The sequence below is a fragment of the Pipra filicauda genome, unplaced genomic scaffold (assembly GCF_003945595.2).
Source record: "Pipra filicauda isolate LSUMZ 115617 unplaced genomic scaffold, ASM394559v2 scaffold117_size3949168_pilon, whole genome shotgun sequence".
NCBI classification, from domain to species: domain Eukaryota; kingdom Metazoa; phylum Chordata; class Aves; order Passeriformes; family Pipridae; genus Pipra; species Pipra filicauda.
Genome location: NW_024103629.1, coordinates 3,931,794 through 3,948,865, shown reverse-complemented (window position 1 = coordinate 3,948,865; position 17,072 = coordinate 3,931,794). Strand labels below are relative to the sequence as shown.

At 46.2% G+C, this 17,072-nt stretch overlaps 1 protein-coding gene across 2 annotated transcripts; it reads left to right on the top strand.

The window, feature by feature from the left end:
- The first annotated feature begins 813 nt into the window (after positions 1-813).
- LOC113986301 (secretory immunoglobulin A-binding protein EsiB-like) lies at positions 814-14,263 on the top strand. Of its 2 annotated transcripts, XM_039385563.1 has the most exons (6): positions 814-3,285; positions 4,306-6,287; positions 10,365-10,506; positions 10,671-10,716; positions 12,257-12,343; positions 13,411-14,263. In XM_039385563.1, the coding sequence occupies exons 2-6, from the start codon at positions 6,126-6,128 to the stop codon at positions 13,505-13,507; spliced, it is 534 nt and encodes a 177-aa protein (XP_039241497.1). In that variant the 5' UTR covers positions 814-3,285; positions 4,306-6,125; the 3' UTR covers positions 13,508-14,263. The 2 variants fall into 2 exon arrangements, with proteins under 2 accessions (XP_039241497.1, XP_027573708.1); XM_027717907.2 differs by having other exon boundaries at positions 814-6,287.
- The last annotated feature ends 2,809 nt before the right edge of the window (positions 14,264-17,072 follow it).

Genomic DNA, 17,072 nt, shown 5'->3' with positions numbered 1-17,072 from the left:
GCGACAACCAATGCCGGAGCGGGGCGGGGCCGGCCCGCGGCGCGGGGCAAGGCAGAGGCCCCGCCCCCGTTTAAAGCGACAGGCGCGGGTCGGGGAGGGGTGGAGGGGGGTGTCTGATCCCGCCGGCCCCCGTCTGTGCTGGGGATGGGGCTCGGGGAGATCCCCGGCAGGAGGGGCGCTGCCCAGACTCATCCCGCTCCGTTACCCGGGGTTCTTTATCATCAGGTCCCGCGCCTGCACCGAGTCGCGCTCCGGAGCCGCCGCAGTGCCGTCGAAGCCTCCCTCCCACAGGGGGAGTTAATTGGTTTAGTGTGCAAAGCGCCTCAGGAGCAACCTGAGGGAGATTAGGTCCCGGGTTTGGGATGAGGGGCTGTTAGCGGGGAACACGAGGCTGCCCAGTGGCGTCGAATACAGATGAAGTCACACCACCTCCTCACGATTCCAGGGGTGGGGGAATGCCGGCAAGGCTGACAGCTCCGCACATGTGCACTGGTTTTCATTTCTACCTCCATCACAAAGGGCCATCCTGCCTCAGACCCATTTGTCTCACTGGGTGTTTCACAAACTATGGCTGAAATTCATCATGAGTTCTGTTTCAAGTGTAACGTTTAATTAATGCAGTGTTTCCTCAGCTTTGGCGCTTCAAATCCCTGCCTGTATTTTCCTGAAATTAAGCTTTAACCCTTTTTTTTTTTTTTTTTTTTTTTTGGTGCCATTTTCAGTAAATTATCAGTCAAACCTCGGAGCTCAGCTGAGGGTATTCTCGGTTAATCCAATTCCTTCAGCTTCAAAAAAGTAACAATTCCTTGTGCTCTTCCAGAACACTGTAAGTCTCTGTTATCTGAGAGAGATGCCACTCATCTGTGAGCATGCAGTGAGCTCAGGGGGAAACCCTGCCCTTTCCCCGGCCAATTAGCTCTTTAGGCGGAAGACTGGCAGGATCTGTCATACACTTTACCAGTCTAATCACTAAACCACCACACATTAACACAAGTATTTCCTCTGCCTTGATATCAAAGGGTCCCAAGCATGATGAATACTCTTACAGACAGACCTCTAATGGGAAGTAGAGCTAAGGGCATAACGTTCTCATGAGGATACTCTGCTTGCCATATAACTTTTTCACTTTCTTCAGGTCTTCAACAGTTGAAATACTCAGAAATACTGATCTGTAGAGCTTCACTTCAAGATCTTTCGAGCTGTTCACTGGAATAGTAAAGATATAAAACTGTACCTCTTCTGCTCAAATGTCTGACCCCAAATACTTGGTCCCCTGGTTACAAAGGACCCTTTAGTTGAACCTCCAGACAGCCTGAGGCCACATCATCAGTGCCTTCAACACCCGAGTTTCAGTTCGGGCATCTAGTCCTAGCTGCTACCACCTCAGGATGGGGAGACCTACTTCCAAGGACATGCACGGAGAGGCAGGACTGAATTGAGAGCAGATAACGCCTACATGCAGGGATCTGGCAGTTTGTTTTTATGTAACTGTCTGGTGCTTCTGTCTATTTGAAGCTTCATTTGTTTATATTCTCCTACAGCAAGAAAGAAGATAAGAGGGTTTGATGGGGTTTGGAATTTTTTTTTTAAGTTTAAAAACAAGCCTCAAGGTTTTACAGAAGCCTGCAGAAGTTTTCACTCAACAAGCACAACCTGAACTCCCCCCTCTGCTATTTAAAGACATAAATGGAAACTAGTTTAGGTACACTAGGAACAATGGGAACAATTCCAAAGCAACTTCAGACCCAGTTGTGAGCACAAATAACCTCAATCCCACATGAACAAAGGGAGTACTTACCACCTCCGTCTTCCTGATAATATTTGTACCCCAAGCCTAGCCCCAGGTGTCTTATCCAGTGGGAAGAAGGAAGATATGCTTCAAGGGGGACAAAGCAGAATAATAGGCTTTTATTGGCCTAATTAACATTAAGAAAGTGGAAAATCTCTCTAAAAGGATATATTATGGGGAACCTGGTGAGAAAAGAGCAGTCCGCCTGGTGTGTACCTTGTGTAATGGTGTTCGGTACGCCTTAGGAGAACTGGGGTGTAGTGCTGCTTTCTTTTCTACTCTACTACTTAGTATGATTTCCTTAGAGAAAAACAATTATTTTTACTTGCCTCCAAAATATGAACACACTGTACAAAGCAGGTACCAATTCTCACCCTCACTAAGTACTGGACTATGATCATGGTATCATTTGGACTATCTTGAATTAATTTCTTTCAGGATTTTAGTTTCTACAGAAGTGGTGGAGATCATCTTCATTAGCAGACTGATGAAGCATTCCCAGAAAGCTCTTTGTATCACATCCCTCAGAACTTTACAGTTTCTGAATCCTGAACAAGTTTAAGTAGGAGATACATGCCTTGGTGCTCAGCTTTGCCATGGCATTGCTGGGATACAATGTCTGTGGAACTTCAAAAGCCAGGTGTCAGAAAGCCTTTGAGAAATTATTTTTTAGGTGACAGCTAAGCCGAGTCAGCTCATTTTTTAGTATACAGGTTTTAGTCAGAGGTTTTAGTATGCTGAACTTTGACCTAACTCCCCTTAAGTGAGTAATATAGTTTGTCAGGGTTTTTTTCAGCCTGTAACCACTGCTTACTTTCATTTAGGCTCTAGTTTTTTGTGGCGAGATCAATTACAGTATGACTTGTATTTGCCCCTGGAGCCATTCCCCCTTGCAGAGGGCTTCCCTGCTGCCCTTTTGCAGGATCTCTAGCAAATGAAAGGGTTCTGCTGAGCTGGGTCTCTCTGTTGGCTGCTGTATTTGGGTTCAGGAAATTCACATCCTCTCCTGTTGCACGGTTGTGTTGTGCATAGTGATGAATGGATTCAACTGTTCGGTTTAACAGATACATTTATTGATCTGGTATCTCTAAACAGCTCCACACATTGAAAGAATGAGATACCTGTGAGATATGTGGTGAAGGGATTACTGTGGGCGTGGTGGCCTGCTGATGGGGTGATAAGCTATCTATCTATAGGTTGTAGATGATCCCGATCACTGCAATTCAGGTGGAAGTGATCTAGGGTCTCACAGTTCTATTCTGCCCTTGGCCTTTATAATCACTGTATTTGTAACTTTTTATATTCCTCATTTACATATAAAGTGTCTGCCCCCCCATTAATGGCGGCAGCTAAGAGAATATTTGACTACATTCTCACCTCCACTTCTCCAGAAGAGTATAATTTGGCATTTAAAATCCTCCATGGCAGAAGATGAGAATACAACCACCTTGCAGACAAGTCTTGCTCTCCTTCCCCAAAGTATGGATGCCTCTTTGGTAAGATCTGTGCCTCTGGAGCATACTTGGAAACACTTGTACATGATGATATACATTTATATTTTGCCGGTCTAGTGAATCACCACCAATCTAAAAGAATCTAAAATCTGTTGCTGCACTGCACTGTTTGTGAGTCTGTGTTCATGCAAGTTCTTTTGAACTTGACCAGACTGTTGCATTGATAAACTGCACTTTTTGTGAATATCTAATCATGAATGAGACCAGACTTACACTGTAACCCACTGTATTGGTGCATCTGGGATCTTACTGAATGCAACCAAACTTACAGTGCTGAATTGCTTATAATAAAAAATTAAGCCTAGTTGCACCCAGCCTCCCTGAGGGCTAGCTGGAAAGCAGGAGGGTTTATTTTCTGCCAAATTTCTATTCTCTTAACTCAATACAGGGCTCTGTAATAGCTCTGCAGATAACGCTTGCATACTGATTTCAGAGAGACTTGAACTACCCTTATATCTACACTGTTCATTATACTCCTTTGTATCAGCTATTAATAGTCATAATGACTACCCTGAATAGATTTTTATCTTGTTCCTGTTTAGCCAGCTCTGAAAGGAAGCTACAGCTAGTTAGGCAAAGTGAAATGACAGTCTGTCAGAGACAGTGGCAGCCAGAACTCCTTACCCTCATCCTTCCATTGTCTTACACAGAAACTTGTCCCTCAAAATTCTCTTGTTGCTACATGCCTTGGTTCTCACCCTTACCCATATTTGAGCTCCATTCTAAATAATTATATTTACATGATCTTTTGTGCTGGCTACAAAGCCATATGCAAGGACCTACTCCAAGTGTGTTCAAGTTAGGCAACTCTCAAGTGGCTCTAATTTGCCACGTGATGCCTATGCCCAGAGGACATTGCAATTAAATAGGCTTTTACCAGACATAGCAATTTGGTTATACCAATTTCTTTTCCTAAGAAAGCAACCTGAAAAAATGTGAAAAAGAATGTGTTTTCCTGAAGGTGCCTTGTTCCAGAATTTCAATCAAAATGTTCCTTTGCAGGAGCTGGAAATGGTTCTTCAAAACTTGTTCTGTGAAAATGAAAGGGAAAAAGAAGAAATGCCACCTGCCCTTTGGAAGAGCAGAGAGAAAATTCATGGCGGACTTGCCCTTTCCTTGCCAAAGTCATTGCAAGTAGAGGGGATCCAATTCTTCTTTTTTGGTAGGAGACAGCTAGTACAGCCATCTTTTGTTTCTAGTGTGACAACCTGGTTTATTTCTTCCTCATGGTGTAGATTGGATTTTGTAGAGAAGTAACTGAAGCTCACAACTGGAATGAGATCCTGTACTGCACCTGGCTTGTGACACAGACAGCATGGCTCTCACTGAACAATGCATAATTAATAATATGTTCTCATTTTTAGTCATCTGCAACAAAGAACTGCGAGCCCCAGGGTCTCTTTTATACCGAGAAAAGTACTGATTTCCCAGAGCTAGCTGAGGTGTCAGTACAAATATAACTGTTACCAATACACCTTTACAAATAGTAATAAGATTAACTCTGGAGTTCACTTCTGCCAAAGTTGGAAATTGTAGCTAAGGGTGTATCATTCCTAGGAAGGATAACTCCCAGAGGGGTGTTGTGTTTTTGGTTTTTTTCTTCTTCTTTAAATTCTAGTAATTGGAGCTGAGAAAATTAAAAAAGGTTAAGTAGGTATTACCTTCTTTCGTCTCTTCTTTGCTGCAGTGAAAGGCCTTCTGCTCTGGGCTTGTTTTGGAAATTTCTGAGTTTCCTTAACGCAGAGGTTTGCACTTGGAAACAGTTGATCTTGCACTATGACTATTACTGTCCAGTTAAATTTGATATACTGTGAAACTGGTTCACACTTTGATCAGGGACATAAAGATGAATCTCTTCAACTGTAGTGGGGCTGTGACTGACCAAATGAAATTGTCCCAATGGTGGCAGCATAACACAAGAAATAAAATATGAAACTATGAAGGGTTTCCTCTTCAGTAAGGTTTTTAGGCTGAGTCATCACAACCAAAGAGATATCCTTGTTCTTTGGGGGTGGAGTTTTCTTTAAAACCAAAGCACGGCACTTATCTTACTGTAAAACTGGAAAGGAAAATATTTTATTTTTTATGGTCAGACAACCAGACAAGGTCAGCATTTCACATGAGATGGACCTTGTCTGCCAGGCATCTGGTTAAAATCCTCTGCTAGGACTTCAGAATAGGAAGGTAACATGCATTAGGGATCTTGCATTAAAAAGAGGTGTTTTTTAGATGTGAAAGCAAAACAAAATTTACCATCTGAAATTTACTAGGTGCAGTTACTGCAAATGAATAGAGGCATAATTATGCAGCTATAAAATATCTGACTTTAACAAGTAAGCTCTTTTCTAGCTTAAAAAAATAAAAATCCCATCCTGTCAAATTTTGTGTGGGGATTTGTACGTTCTGATAATTTCCTAATTGTATATCATTGTACGTTTTCTAATTTTCTCACCTGGGGCTAGGCCTGCATGTTCTTGCATTTGTCGAAAATCCATACATGTAAAAAGCAGAAAAAAAAATGTAATCAAATTTGTCAAATATAACAATTTACTGGTGAGGGCTTGCAACACCTGGGACCAGTCTGAAGAAACAGAAATATTCAGCACAGGGAGAGTTAAACATTGGTGATTTGCAAGGTTTTCGTCAGAAGCATCTTCCTTTTCTATGACTCTTCAAGGGGATGTGTACCCATCCCTCTTATCTTAGCGAAGCAGCTGGGCTACTGCTGCCATAAATCAGGAGTGAAACCGAGGGATGGTGATGGGTAAGACTTATGGCAGGGCGGTGGTGGTGCCTGGTGAGAGGGAGCAGACCAGGTTAAAATGAGGCGCTCTGACTCCCTGCGGGAAGGAGAGATGGGGGACACGAAGCCTGCAGTGCGGCTGCGACGGAAGGGATGGGGCAGTGCTGATCCCTGTGGGGCAAATCCTTGTCCTGGGGGTGGGAACCCTCACCCCAACAGCTCAACATGGAGCAGCTGGGAGGTAAGTGTGGGGATGGGTTCAGGGTGGGAATGCTGGCACTGGGTGTTATGTTACACCCTGCCCCTGAAAGCCACTGGTGCTAGAGTGGGTCAAAGCCACAGGAGCTCCTTGCACACAACAGCCTCTCAAATGCAAGTCTTGGGATGCCTTTCTCTGCCTGGGGAGTGGAGGCTTTTGCTAGCAAACAGTAAGGTGGCATCTTCAAGTGCAGTCGTTATAGGCGGAGTTTTTAGGTGTTCCTCTTGATCGTATTTTCGATCCTGTACACTGGGCTTGGGCACATGGGTGATGGCACAGGCAAGATGCTGAAGCTGCTGTGTAGGAACCAGCCTGATTTGTGTCCCTCACTGCCTGTTTCCCCGGCATAGCCCCACCAACACTACTGGGCTTCCCCCATGCTTTAGAGCAGCCCCAACTATGCAAGGTTTGAAAAATGCAAAGTAGTTTCTAATGAGTCACCACGGAAGAAAAGGGTGGGATGAGCAACTGAGAGCTCCCCCCAAGACTACAAAGGTGCTTTCAGGCCAGTGATCTGCTTCACACCCCTGCATGGGGCAATGCAACAAGTTCCCCATGTTTCTTCCTGCATTTGAGGTAGACTAGCACTTGTTGCCTGGCTGAGGTCCCTGAGGAGCTCTCATTTCAGGGACTATTGGTACACTGTGCCTTTAGTGCCCCATGCTGACTGTGAGGGTGAGGGCTACGGACAACCAACGTGGAAGAAGCCCATGGGACTTGCACCTCATTGATTCATCCCTTCTGGAAGGAGATCTCACTTCAGGTGCCCCCCTCCATCAGCAGCTGCTTTTTGAGAAAGGTCACTCAGTTTCCCTCTCTTTTGGTCTTGGAGACACTTAAAATAGCAGATGTAGCCACAGCCACAGCAGAGGGCAAAGGAGTATTTTTGCTCATGTCTCTGCTTGTGTGGGACTAGCTGTGTGCTTATAGGTGCATTTTCAAGCTGGTGGGCAGCCAAGGAACCAGTGTTGGTGGTGCCATCTTCCAGAGCTGGGATCAGTGTTCTCCAGCACCTTGTGCACCTGCCTTTTGTCATGCATAGGTCTTGGTTTTCCTCACCCTTTAGGAAGGTTTAGGAAAAGAAAATAGAAAAAAAACCCAAGCCACCATCAAAAAAAAAATCAGATTAGGGATGCTCAGTGGGTCATTTCTAAAGGAACTGCTTGCCATACCTGACAGTGCCTACACAACTGCAAAAAGTTGAAAGCCTCCCCTCAAAAAACAGCTTGGGACAAAAAGTGGACATCCGGTGGTTCCTGAGCTATCTGCCTCAAAGGAGCCAGGCACAGTGTCTCTGCAATAGTGAGATGGAAGCTGCCAGCAGTGGATGGCTGATCATCATGGACGTTGTCATGGAGAGGTGGTGTCCTGCAGGGAGCATTCACTCAAGGATGTACCCCAATGGCAGTGGTGCATGATCACAGAGGTTTCCCCTGTGACCTGCAGCACCTTGCCCTCCACGTCCTTTTTCCTTTAGTTTACTAGGTTGGTTGTTTGCTGTTACATGTATTGGATGTACCAAACTTGCAATAGAAGCAGCTCCTCTCAAATGCCACATTTCCCACTCTTTGTATTTCCTTTTGGACTTGCCTTGGCTTTCAGAGACTTACATACCCATCAGCACATACACAGTACTGCATAGTTCACACAGCATCACAGAGGCTGAATGGGTATGATGGTGTGTGTATCAAAATTTCCTACATCCCTAAGTTTATCAGTCAGAAAATCAAATGTTGGGGCATTTGCGTGTCATTATCGCTTACCTATTTTATTCGCTTAGCTTTATTAGCTAACTAGGCTCATTTAATCCTCAGCATTCACTAATCCAAATTAGAGATGGGCCCAAACTAGGATCTGGGTGCCAGTTAGGAGCCAACAAGTTCTTACCAACATGCTGCCTCCGGCAGTCACCACAGCTGATCATGGTGCATGGGACTGCAGGAGCCCCCATGAAACATCGAGGAAGTGCCACACCCACATCACCTCTGTCCTTATGCCCTACAGGCAACTGAGAAGCAGATCAGTATCTAAATGCATCATTTGCTTTGCAATGGTCTACATATACCTGAAGTGCTATACCGTGCCCCTCCAAAAAAGAGAGAGAGTTGTTTTTTGCATCTTTCTCTGTGGGTTACGTCAAACCATCCATAATGGCCAGAAGAGCCCCTGACAATTACAGCTCTTGCATCTTGTTGTCCTTTGCAGCTGCGTCTTGTCCCTTTGGCTCATTCTGAACATGGCATGGTGACAAACCCACATGCTGTAGCCATTAGTCACAAGTACTTGTAGCAAGAAATTATGCCCAGATGAAAAAGTGAGCTTGTTCTGCAACAGCCGTGGTCAGGCCCTGGACAGGCCCTCGTACTTGTTTCTGACTTGGCTGTTAAAATGGGCTTCTCGTATCTTCTCTGCTTCCGCATCCACAGGAGAGGAATAGTGGTATGCAGAGAGTCTGCAGGTGCTTTGGCATGTCCCCATGAACATCAGGTCCAAGAATCCATCATTGCTTTCACCAAAGCTACAGGGCTGAAGGCCGAAGTATTAGTGGTCTCCTCTGGATCCCATACCATCAGTGTTGCATCTCAGCACAGGGTTGCACTGAGGGACCTGATCAGCACTTGCCTCCTTGTTGTTCTCAAAGACACGTCTTCCACTCAGGACTCTACCTGGTCTCCATCTTCCCATGTAGTAGGAAAGGGTTTTACCTTCTGCAGGGCTGGCACCATTGACGAGACATTCTGCATTCCCCTGCAGGGAGGCAATGGGCTCCTGGTAACCTGTGCAGGCAGGAGGCTCCACATGGGCCTCCTATAGCGTTTTCCTAAGCCTGCTTTTCTGTTCCTAGCCAGGCATCCCTGACTCTGCCAAGATGTGGATGCTTAAGGTGCCAGCTCCTCTCACTGGAAGCTAATAGCTAGCTCCCTGAACAAAGAAAATCCAATTTGGCATCAAAAAGGAAACAGCCTAATTCTAGTCTCTCATCTTTTTCCCTGCTGGTTCAGTTCATCAGACTTTTTGCTGATTTATACCTTGGATGAAAGAAGAGTTTCAGACCAAAGGTCATTCTCCTGTCAGGTGTGGATGTAGGCATGTCCTTACTGTAACACAGAATGAAAGGCTTTATGAGCCAAGGATGTTCACAAAGGGAGGGAGACGTGGAACTCCTGGAGCAGGTCCAGCAAAGGGTAACAAGGATGATTAAGGGATAAGGATAGGCTGAAGGAGCCAGGCCTGTTCAGCCTTGAGAGGAGGCAACTGATAGGGGACTTCATCAGTGTCTATCAGTATCTAAAGGGAGGGTGTCAAGTGGAAGGATCCAGGCTCTTCTCAGTGGTGCCAAGCAACAGGACAAGAGGCAACAGACAGAAACTGATGCACAAGCAGTTTCATCTGAATGTGAGGAAGAACTTTACTGTGCGTGTGACTGAGCACTGGAACAGATTGCCCAGGGAGGTTGTTTAGTCTCCCTCACTGGAGATATTCAAGGTCTGTCTGGACACAATCCTGTTTGATGTGCTCTGGGATGACCCTGCTTGAACAGGGAGGTTAGACCAGATGACCCACTGTGGTACCTTCCAACCTGATCCATTCTGTGATTTTGTGAGTGCTCACATCTATATGCAATGCTGTGGGCAGTGGTGGGCCAAGGACCTAGCTGCCTGGGGAATGAGACTACTTCTGGCAAGCCTCTTTGATAGAATGTTTGTAAAAGCCTGATGGCACCTTATGATTTTTTTTCCCTTTTTCTTCAATAGGACCACTAGAAAATAAAATTATTGTCGTTTCCTTTGCTGTAGCAGACCTTAAAGGGGAAATTAACTCAGGAGCTGATGCACTGCTCATTGAATTCAGTGGGGCTTTTTCTGCCAGCTTCAGTGGAAACTCTGAAACTGGCTCTCTATCGAAGGTGACTTTGGTTTTCTGTGGTTATGTGAGACTTTCCTCCCATTTATCTGTGGGGAATAGCTTTGGGAGGCTTCAGAGCTCAGATGAAATATTTGCTGTAGCTGGTCCTCAGTTTATTTTCTTCCTTGCATCATGACTGTTCCTCTTTTACAGTTGGCAGCTGTAATCATCGCTGGCCTCCTCCTGCTCTACATCCCACTGTGCTATGAGAATTTCCATTTCCACGTGGCTCATTTGTATGCTCGCCTGGGGTACCCCAATGCCCAGCACATCCTGGGACAGAGGTATTTACAAGGTAATGTTTCTCCAGTCCATGGCTAACTTGCTGCCAGAGTAGGTATGCTTATAAGCCAGAACTACAAACATGGCTCTGTGGTATGTGGTACCACCACACTGCTGGATTTTGGATGCTGTGTTCTATAACCTGTCTGTGACTTTGATACCTTGTCTCACACCCAGGAACCGGAGTGGAAAAAAATGATGACATGGCTATGCACTGGTTCAGGTGAGGCACAATTCTTGCCGTTGGAAATTGGCTTCTTCTGGCAAAAGGCTACTGTGGCATGGGAGAAGGAAGAAGAGCTGGCAGTGCTTTGGGGGACAGCTGCACTGAGCTGTCCTGTGGCAGCGGGAGGGAGGTTCACAGGTGGCAGCAGGGAGATCTGGGGCTCCCAACTTCTCACTGTGGGTCATACGCTTTGCTCCACTTTCTCCACCTACTATTGCTATTTTTTTAAATCAGTGAAAGAAAGAAAGTGTCTCAGCAGCAAGAGTGCAGAGAATGCTGGTTTTGCTGAATAGCCTTTTGGGGAGGTTTGAGCTGCAGGTGGGCAGCAGGGAAAATGCACAGGCGCAGGAGGGGAGTGAGCCAGGAACTGCTGAGGCAATGGAAAATCAAGGTACAGCAACATATTAATTTCCTGCTCTCAGCACACCCTCCCAAGAGGTTTCTGCCACATAAGCGAGGCAGCCATGCCTGTGTGTGCATTTGCTGTGGTACCCACAGTGGTCACACCTGTGGTAGGAGCCTGGGCTGCCCCTAAAATCCTAACACTCTTGGTGAGAAATGGAAAGAATGAGAGATGGGGGAAGTTACTGTGCTACCCAAAAAGAGAGGGGAGAGGAGGGGAGCACGTTAGATGTTTCCTCTGTGTCTGCTCAGGACAGAACAGCATCAAGCTACAGGAAGGGCTGAAATAACTATGCCTGTAACAGCAGGAGCTGTAATCAAAGAAGGCATCATTAAGGACATCCCTACCTAGAGAAATGCTGAAGCCTTCGTGCCTTTCTGAATAAAGATGTTTTCCAAATCAGGGCCTGAACATTTCGAAGGAGTCACATTTCAGAACAGTGAATTATACATATCTTCTTCCTTATTTGCTCTGTCGTGGTTTAACCTCATCTAAGCAACTAAGTACCACACCACCGCTCACTGATTTCCCCACTCCCCTCCCAGCCCTGTGGGATGGGGAGGAGAATTGGAAAAAGGTAGAACGTGTGGGTTGAGAAAAGAGCAGTTTAATAATTGAAATAAAGTATAACAATAATAATAATAATAATAAAAGAGAGGAATAAACCCCAAGAAACACAAGTGATGCCCAATACAGTTGCTTACCACTCATTGACCAATGCCCAGCCTGTCCCCAACAAGTGATGGGCAGCTCCTGGCCAACTCCCCCCCAGTTTATATATTGAGCATGACACTATGGTGTGGAACATCCCTTCAGCCAATTTGAATCAGCTGTCCTGGCCATGCTCCTTCCCAGCTTCTTCTACACCTCCCCACTGCCAGAACACGGAAAACTGAAAAATCATGGATTTAGGGTAAGCTCTGCTCAGCAGCAATCAAAACATCAATGTGTTATCTACATTATTCTCATACTGAATCCAAAGCACAGCACTGTACCTAGCTACTAGGAAGAAAAGTAACTCTACCTCAGCCAAAATCAGGACAGCTCTTACCTCATTTGGAAACATTCAAACTCAGGTTTTCTTCTTCTGTATGTCTCTTACCATTGACTTTACTTGTCTCTTCCCCCCTGTAGGCAGGCTGCGGGGCAGGGCCATCCCCACTCCTCCTTCAACCTGGCGGTGGGGGCACTCAGAAACATGACCATGGCACTTGAAGAAGGGTAACCTGAGTTAATCGTCTTCCTTCCCATTACAGCTGCATTCCCAGCTCCTCCTGGGGAGGTGGGGGGGAAACTGGTGCTGTAAGTACTCCACGCATGAAGCTACTCTGGCATTTCTAATGCCCTCTTCTTGTAATGTCAGTAATGCAGCCCTACCTGCAGAGGAAAACCAAAAACTCCAGTTAGTCCAATGAGATTTTAAAAATTAAGTGCCACAGTACACAAAATTCCTGTGGTCTGAATGCATGTGTATTTCCATCATGATTTCCCAATCAAGGCAAGGGACAAGACCCATACTGGGATAGAAAGAGCTATTGAAGTGACATGTGAATTTTCTGCTATAAAGACCTGTCTTTCTTTTTGGGGGGAACTCCCTTTTCACTCTTATTCCCATCCAGTGAAGTCAATGAGAAGTTTCCTGTTGCCTGCCTGGGGGTTGGGTTGAAACCACTCAGGACACATTTTTCTCCCTAATGTGCCTGTGCACACTTCACACCAGTGTTCCCAGCAAGGCCCACAGCCAAAGAAAACTTGCCCTGTGCTTTGTACATTTGCTGTGGTGACTAGTCCTGGGGCTAAGTGAAGCTAAAACAACTGATGAGTTCCCAAAATGGTGATTGATAGATTTTGTGTTTTGTTTACTTTTGATTTTTTTACATTTAGTCCAAGTCTGAAAATTGAAATTGAGGTTGGAAAGAGCAGTTCTGAACTAAATGAAGCTAAAATAGCATTGTTTGGGCAAACCTTGTGGCCAGCACGTTTTGTTTCAATTTCCACTGCATGTCGCATGATGAGGCAGACTCATGTTTTGAATGGGATTTCAAGAGCTCCAAACCCATCTCTACTTCAACTAAGATGAGAAAATCACCAAACCCAAAACACATGTGCTCAGACCACAGGGAAAAGCAGAAGGAAAATCAGATAATTTTCTGAATAGTGGAGAGTAAACTTTGCAGACATTTTCAGTAGCTGTGTTCCACTTATAAAAGCCTGGGTAATTGAAATTTAGCTATGAATGAATCAAACATCCTCCTAAATTTTCTTGATGAAAGTTTCATGTCCTTCAGGGAAGTGGAGAAACTTCTCAGTGTGGCAGCAGCCCATGGGCTCCAGGAAGCTCAGCAACTTTTGGAAAACATCCTCAAGAGCAGAAACCTTCCCTGATTGACTGCTGCAACACCAGTGCTCGTCCAACCTTGCCAACTTAGCAACCCCACTTTCTCCTTGCTGAGTGTCTTTAGGCATTTGAGTCATTCACTGAACATTGCACTTGCTTTGTACTGGATCTCCATGGTCAGATCTATGGCAGTCACGTGTCGCTGCACCTTCTGTTTTCGCTTCCTGGCTCGCCACTTCTGAAGAGCGTGGAAAAGGTGGGGTGGAGGAGACAAATAGCCTTCAGGGTTGCAATGGTGATGGGCTTATGAATGTTTTCAAAAAAACACCACTATGTTTGTACCAACTTATCTGCTAATACTAAGTTCAGTTTAGATCCCAGCGTTCACCTGGACTTGGTGTGAGGTTGCTACACATTTGTGCTACCTGTATTTCATGCTCTGCTTAGGCATTGTGATAACTAATCATGACTAAGCTATAAATCAGCTTTAAACTTTAAACTTTAAACTTAAAGCTTTAAACTAAGCTTTAAATCAGCATGGCATGCATGCACGATGCCATTTGTAATAGAAATGACAGTGATTTAATAGAAAATATAAATGATGCTCTCACTTAATGCTATCATTCCTTATTGGCATTACCATTGTCATGCAAGTTTTGGGGAAAAGTAATTCAGTTTAATGGAAACTGCCTTCATTTTCAGGGTGGTCTTGGTTTAAAACCACAGTGAGCAATTGCATTTCATGGGAAGTGCACTCACTAAACAAAGACCCGCAGCATTTTGCTGGCAATAAAATTGTTTCCCACGGCTGCCTTTGTTGGTGTGCAATCTTTCCCTTCTTGCTACCGTGATTATCCAGCTCACTTGTTGCACACATGAGGTCCTGCGCTCCCCCTGGGTGCCTGAGGCCTCGCTGGTGGGCCTGAGACCCAGGGGTTGCCACTGAGGGAGCAAATGGGACAGCAAGCCCATGGTGGGGGGCCAGGCTTTGGTTTCTGAGAACTGCGTTTCTGCTGTGACTTGTAGGCAAAGATGTGAAGTACTTTGGGCAGGCTCCTATTTTCCTGTCCCATCTTGGGTGTCAGCCTCAATATTTTTCTAGAGTGATGCTGGCAACAACTGGGGTGCGTCCCACAGGCACAACGTGCCAGCACTCAGCGCAGTGGAGGGAGGCAGGGGCTGATGGCCACACATTAGCCAGACTTTGTCTCTTCTTCACCTGACTGTCCCCAGTCTGGGCTCCTCAGGGCCAGTTTTGCATCTTGCTCCCAAGAGGAGAGCACAGAGGGGAGGAGACCTGGGGCCTGGCTATCCTTCTGCCTCCCTCAGCCCTGGCACCATGTGCTGCAGACCAATGCTCTCTGATGCAGTGCAGCTGCCTGCTCCCCCTGCTTGTCTCCTTTCTCTTTCCCTTCTGTGCTCCCTCCCACGCATCCCTTTATTAAATCTGGTACCACAAACTGCACAGGAGAGCAGAGCACCAGGAGATTTTCTCTCTTCCTCAAGCAGAAAAGCAAGACACCATTTTCCAAATATTAAAGGAGCTCATATCGGTGGCCTCTGTAGTGGCTGTGGACTGGTGCCCCGATCTTGCTCCCAAGAGGAGAGCACAGAGGGGAGGAGACCTGGGGCCTGGCTATCCTTCTGCCTCCCTCAGCCCTGGCACCATGTGCTGCAGACCAATGCTCTCTGATGCAGTGCAGCTGCCTGCTCCCCCTGCTTGTCTCCTTTCTCTTTCCCTTCTGTGCTCCCTCTCCACGCATCCCTTTATTAAATCTGGTACCACAAACTGCACAGGAGAGCAGAGCACCAGGAGATTTTCTCTCTTCCTCAAGCAGAAAAGCAAGACACCATTTTCCAAATATTAAAGGAGCTCATATCGGTGGCCTCTGTAGTGGCTGTGGACTGGTGCCCCGAGCCAGGACCCTTAATAGACAGGGGAGTATTTCCCTTGGCATGAAACTTGTGCTGCATTATGTCTGACCTGCTTTTTTTTTTTTTTCTCATGAACGCACATGAGCTGTAGCTCCTGATTTGGAAACTAGACCTATGCTATACATCTCAGATAGAGAGAGACACACCAGTTAAGTGCACTAGGCATCCTTTCCAGGCCTGTGCTACCCTCCTTTTTGTGCCTGTGAGCAGGAAAATGCAGGTTTTTTCCCCATAATGCAGCATCCACTGAGAAAATAATGTGAAGAGCTGTCTCAAAATCCCCACTGAAACTCAGAACCATAGTGTCTTCTGCCACTCCTCTACCCCCGAAATCATCCTCGTTTTCTTCATCCTCCCTAACCACAGCAGCCAATATCAGAGGGACATTCAAGCATGGCTGGGGAGAGCCATATCCCGTAGTACACCTCCACCAACCGGTGATGCCCAAATTCACACCCCTTTCTTATTGCCACTGGGTTCAGGATGATGCTGTAAGTGGCCCAGATATGACATAAGGCACTACCTCAGTGAGCTAAGGTGTACTGACCTGGGTATTTGAGGAGCAAATATGTTGAGAGCCTGGTGGGCAGGGTCATTGTATTTTGCAGTGTGGGTTGACCCTGGTTGGGTGCCAGGTACCTACCAAAGTTGCTCTCTTACTCCCCTCTGCAACTGGACTGGAGAGAGAAAATAGAACGAAAGCCTCATGAGTTGAGATAAGGAGTGGGAGAGATCACTCACTGATTACAGGCAAAACAGACTGAACTTGGGCATATTAACTGAATTTATTACTAACAAAATCAGAGCAGGAAAATGAGAAATAAAATAAATCTTAAAAACACCTACCCCCCAGCAGTGCAGGTAGACAGGGATGGGTGCTGAGGTCAGTTCATCACAGGTTGTTTCTGATGCTGCTTCCTCCTCAGGGAAAGGAGTCCTTCTCCTGCTCCAGTGTGAGGTCCATCCCATAGGAAACAGTTCTCCACAAACTTCTCCAACATGAGTCCTTCCCACAGGCTGCAGTTCTTCACAAACTGCTCCAACATAAGTCACTTTTTGCAGGGTGCAGTCCTTCAGGCACAGGCTGCTCCAGTGCAAGTCTCCCATGAGGACAAATCCTACCAGGAAACCTACTCTAGTGTAGGCTCCTCTCTCCATGGGCCTGCAGGTGCCTGCCAGGACCCTACTCCAGCATGGATTTTCCATGAGTTCACTGTCTCTTTCAGGCACCCACCTGCTCCAGCATGGGTCTCCTCCACAGGCTGCAGATGGATCTCTGCATCCCTGTTGACCTCCATGGGCTGCAGAGGCACAGCTGCTTCACCATGGTCTGCACCAGAGGCTGCAGGGGAATCTCCACTCCAGTGTCTGGAGCATCTCCTCCCCCTCCTTCTCCACTGACCTTGCTTCTGTGTAGTTTTTCCTATCACATATTCTCACTCCTTTCTTCTCTAGCTGCAATTAGATCTGCACAATAACTTTTTTCCTTCTTAAATATGTCATCACAGAGGCATTACGACCATCTCTGTTTGGCTCAGCCTTGACCAGCAGCAGGTCTGTCCTGGAGCCAGCTGGAACTGGCTTCTTGAGGAAGCTTCTAGCAGTTTCTCAAGAAGCCAACCCCATAGCCCCCTCACTGTCAAAACCTGGCCATGCAAACCCAATACACATGGAACT

What these genes read in the sequence shown, in the direction of transcription:
- LOC113986301 (XM_039385563.1), top strand. Translation starts at nt 6,126, where the DNA reads ATGAGGCGCTCTGACTCCCTGCGGGAAGGAGAGATGGGGGACACGAAG. An exon ending in CAACATGGAGCAGCTGGGAG is followed by an intron (nt 6,288 to 10,364) that starts GTAAGTGTGGGG and finishes CCTCTTTTACAG; the next exon opens with TTGGCAGCTGTAATCATCGC. An exon ending in ACCATGGCACTTGAAGAAGG is followed by an intron (nt 12,344 to 13,410) that starts GTAACCTGAGTT and finishes CATGTCCTTCAG; the next exon opens with GGAAGTGGAGAAACTTCTCA.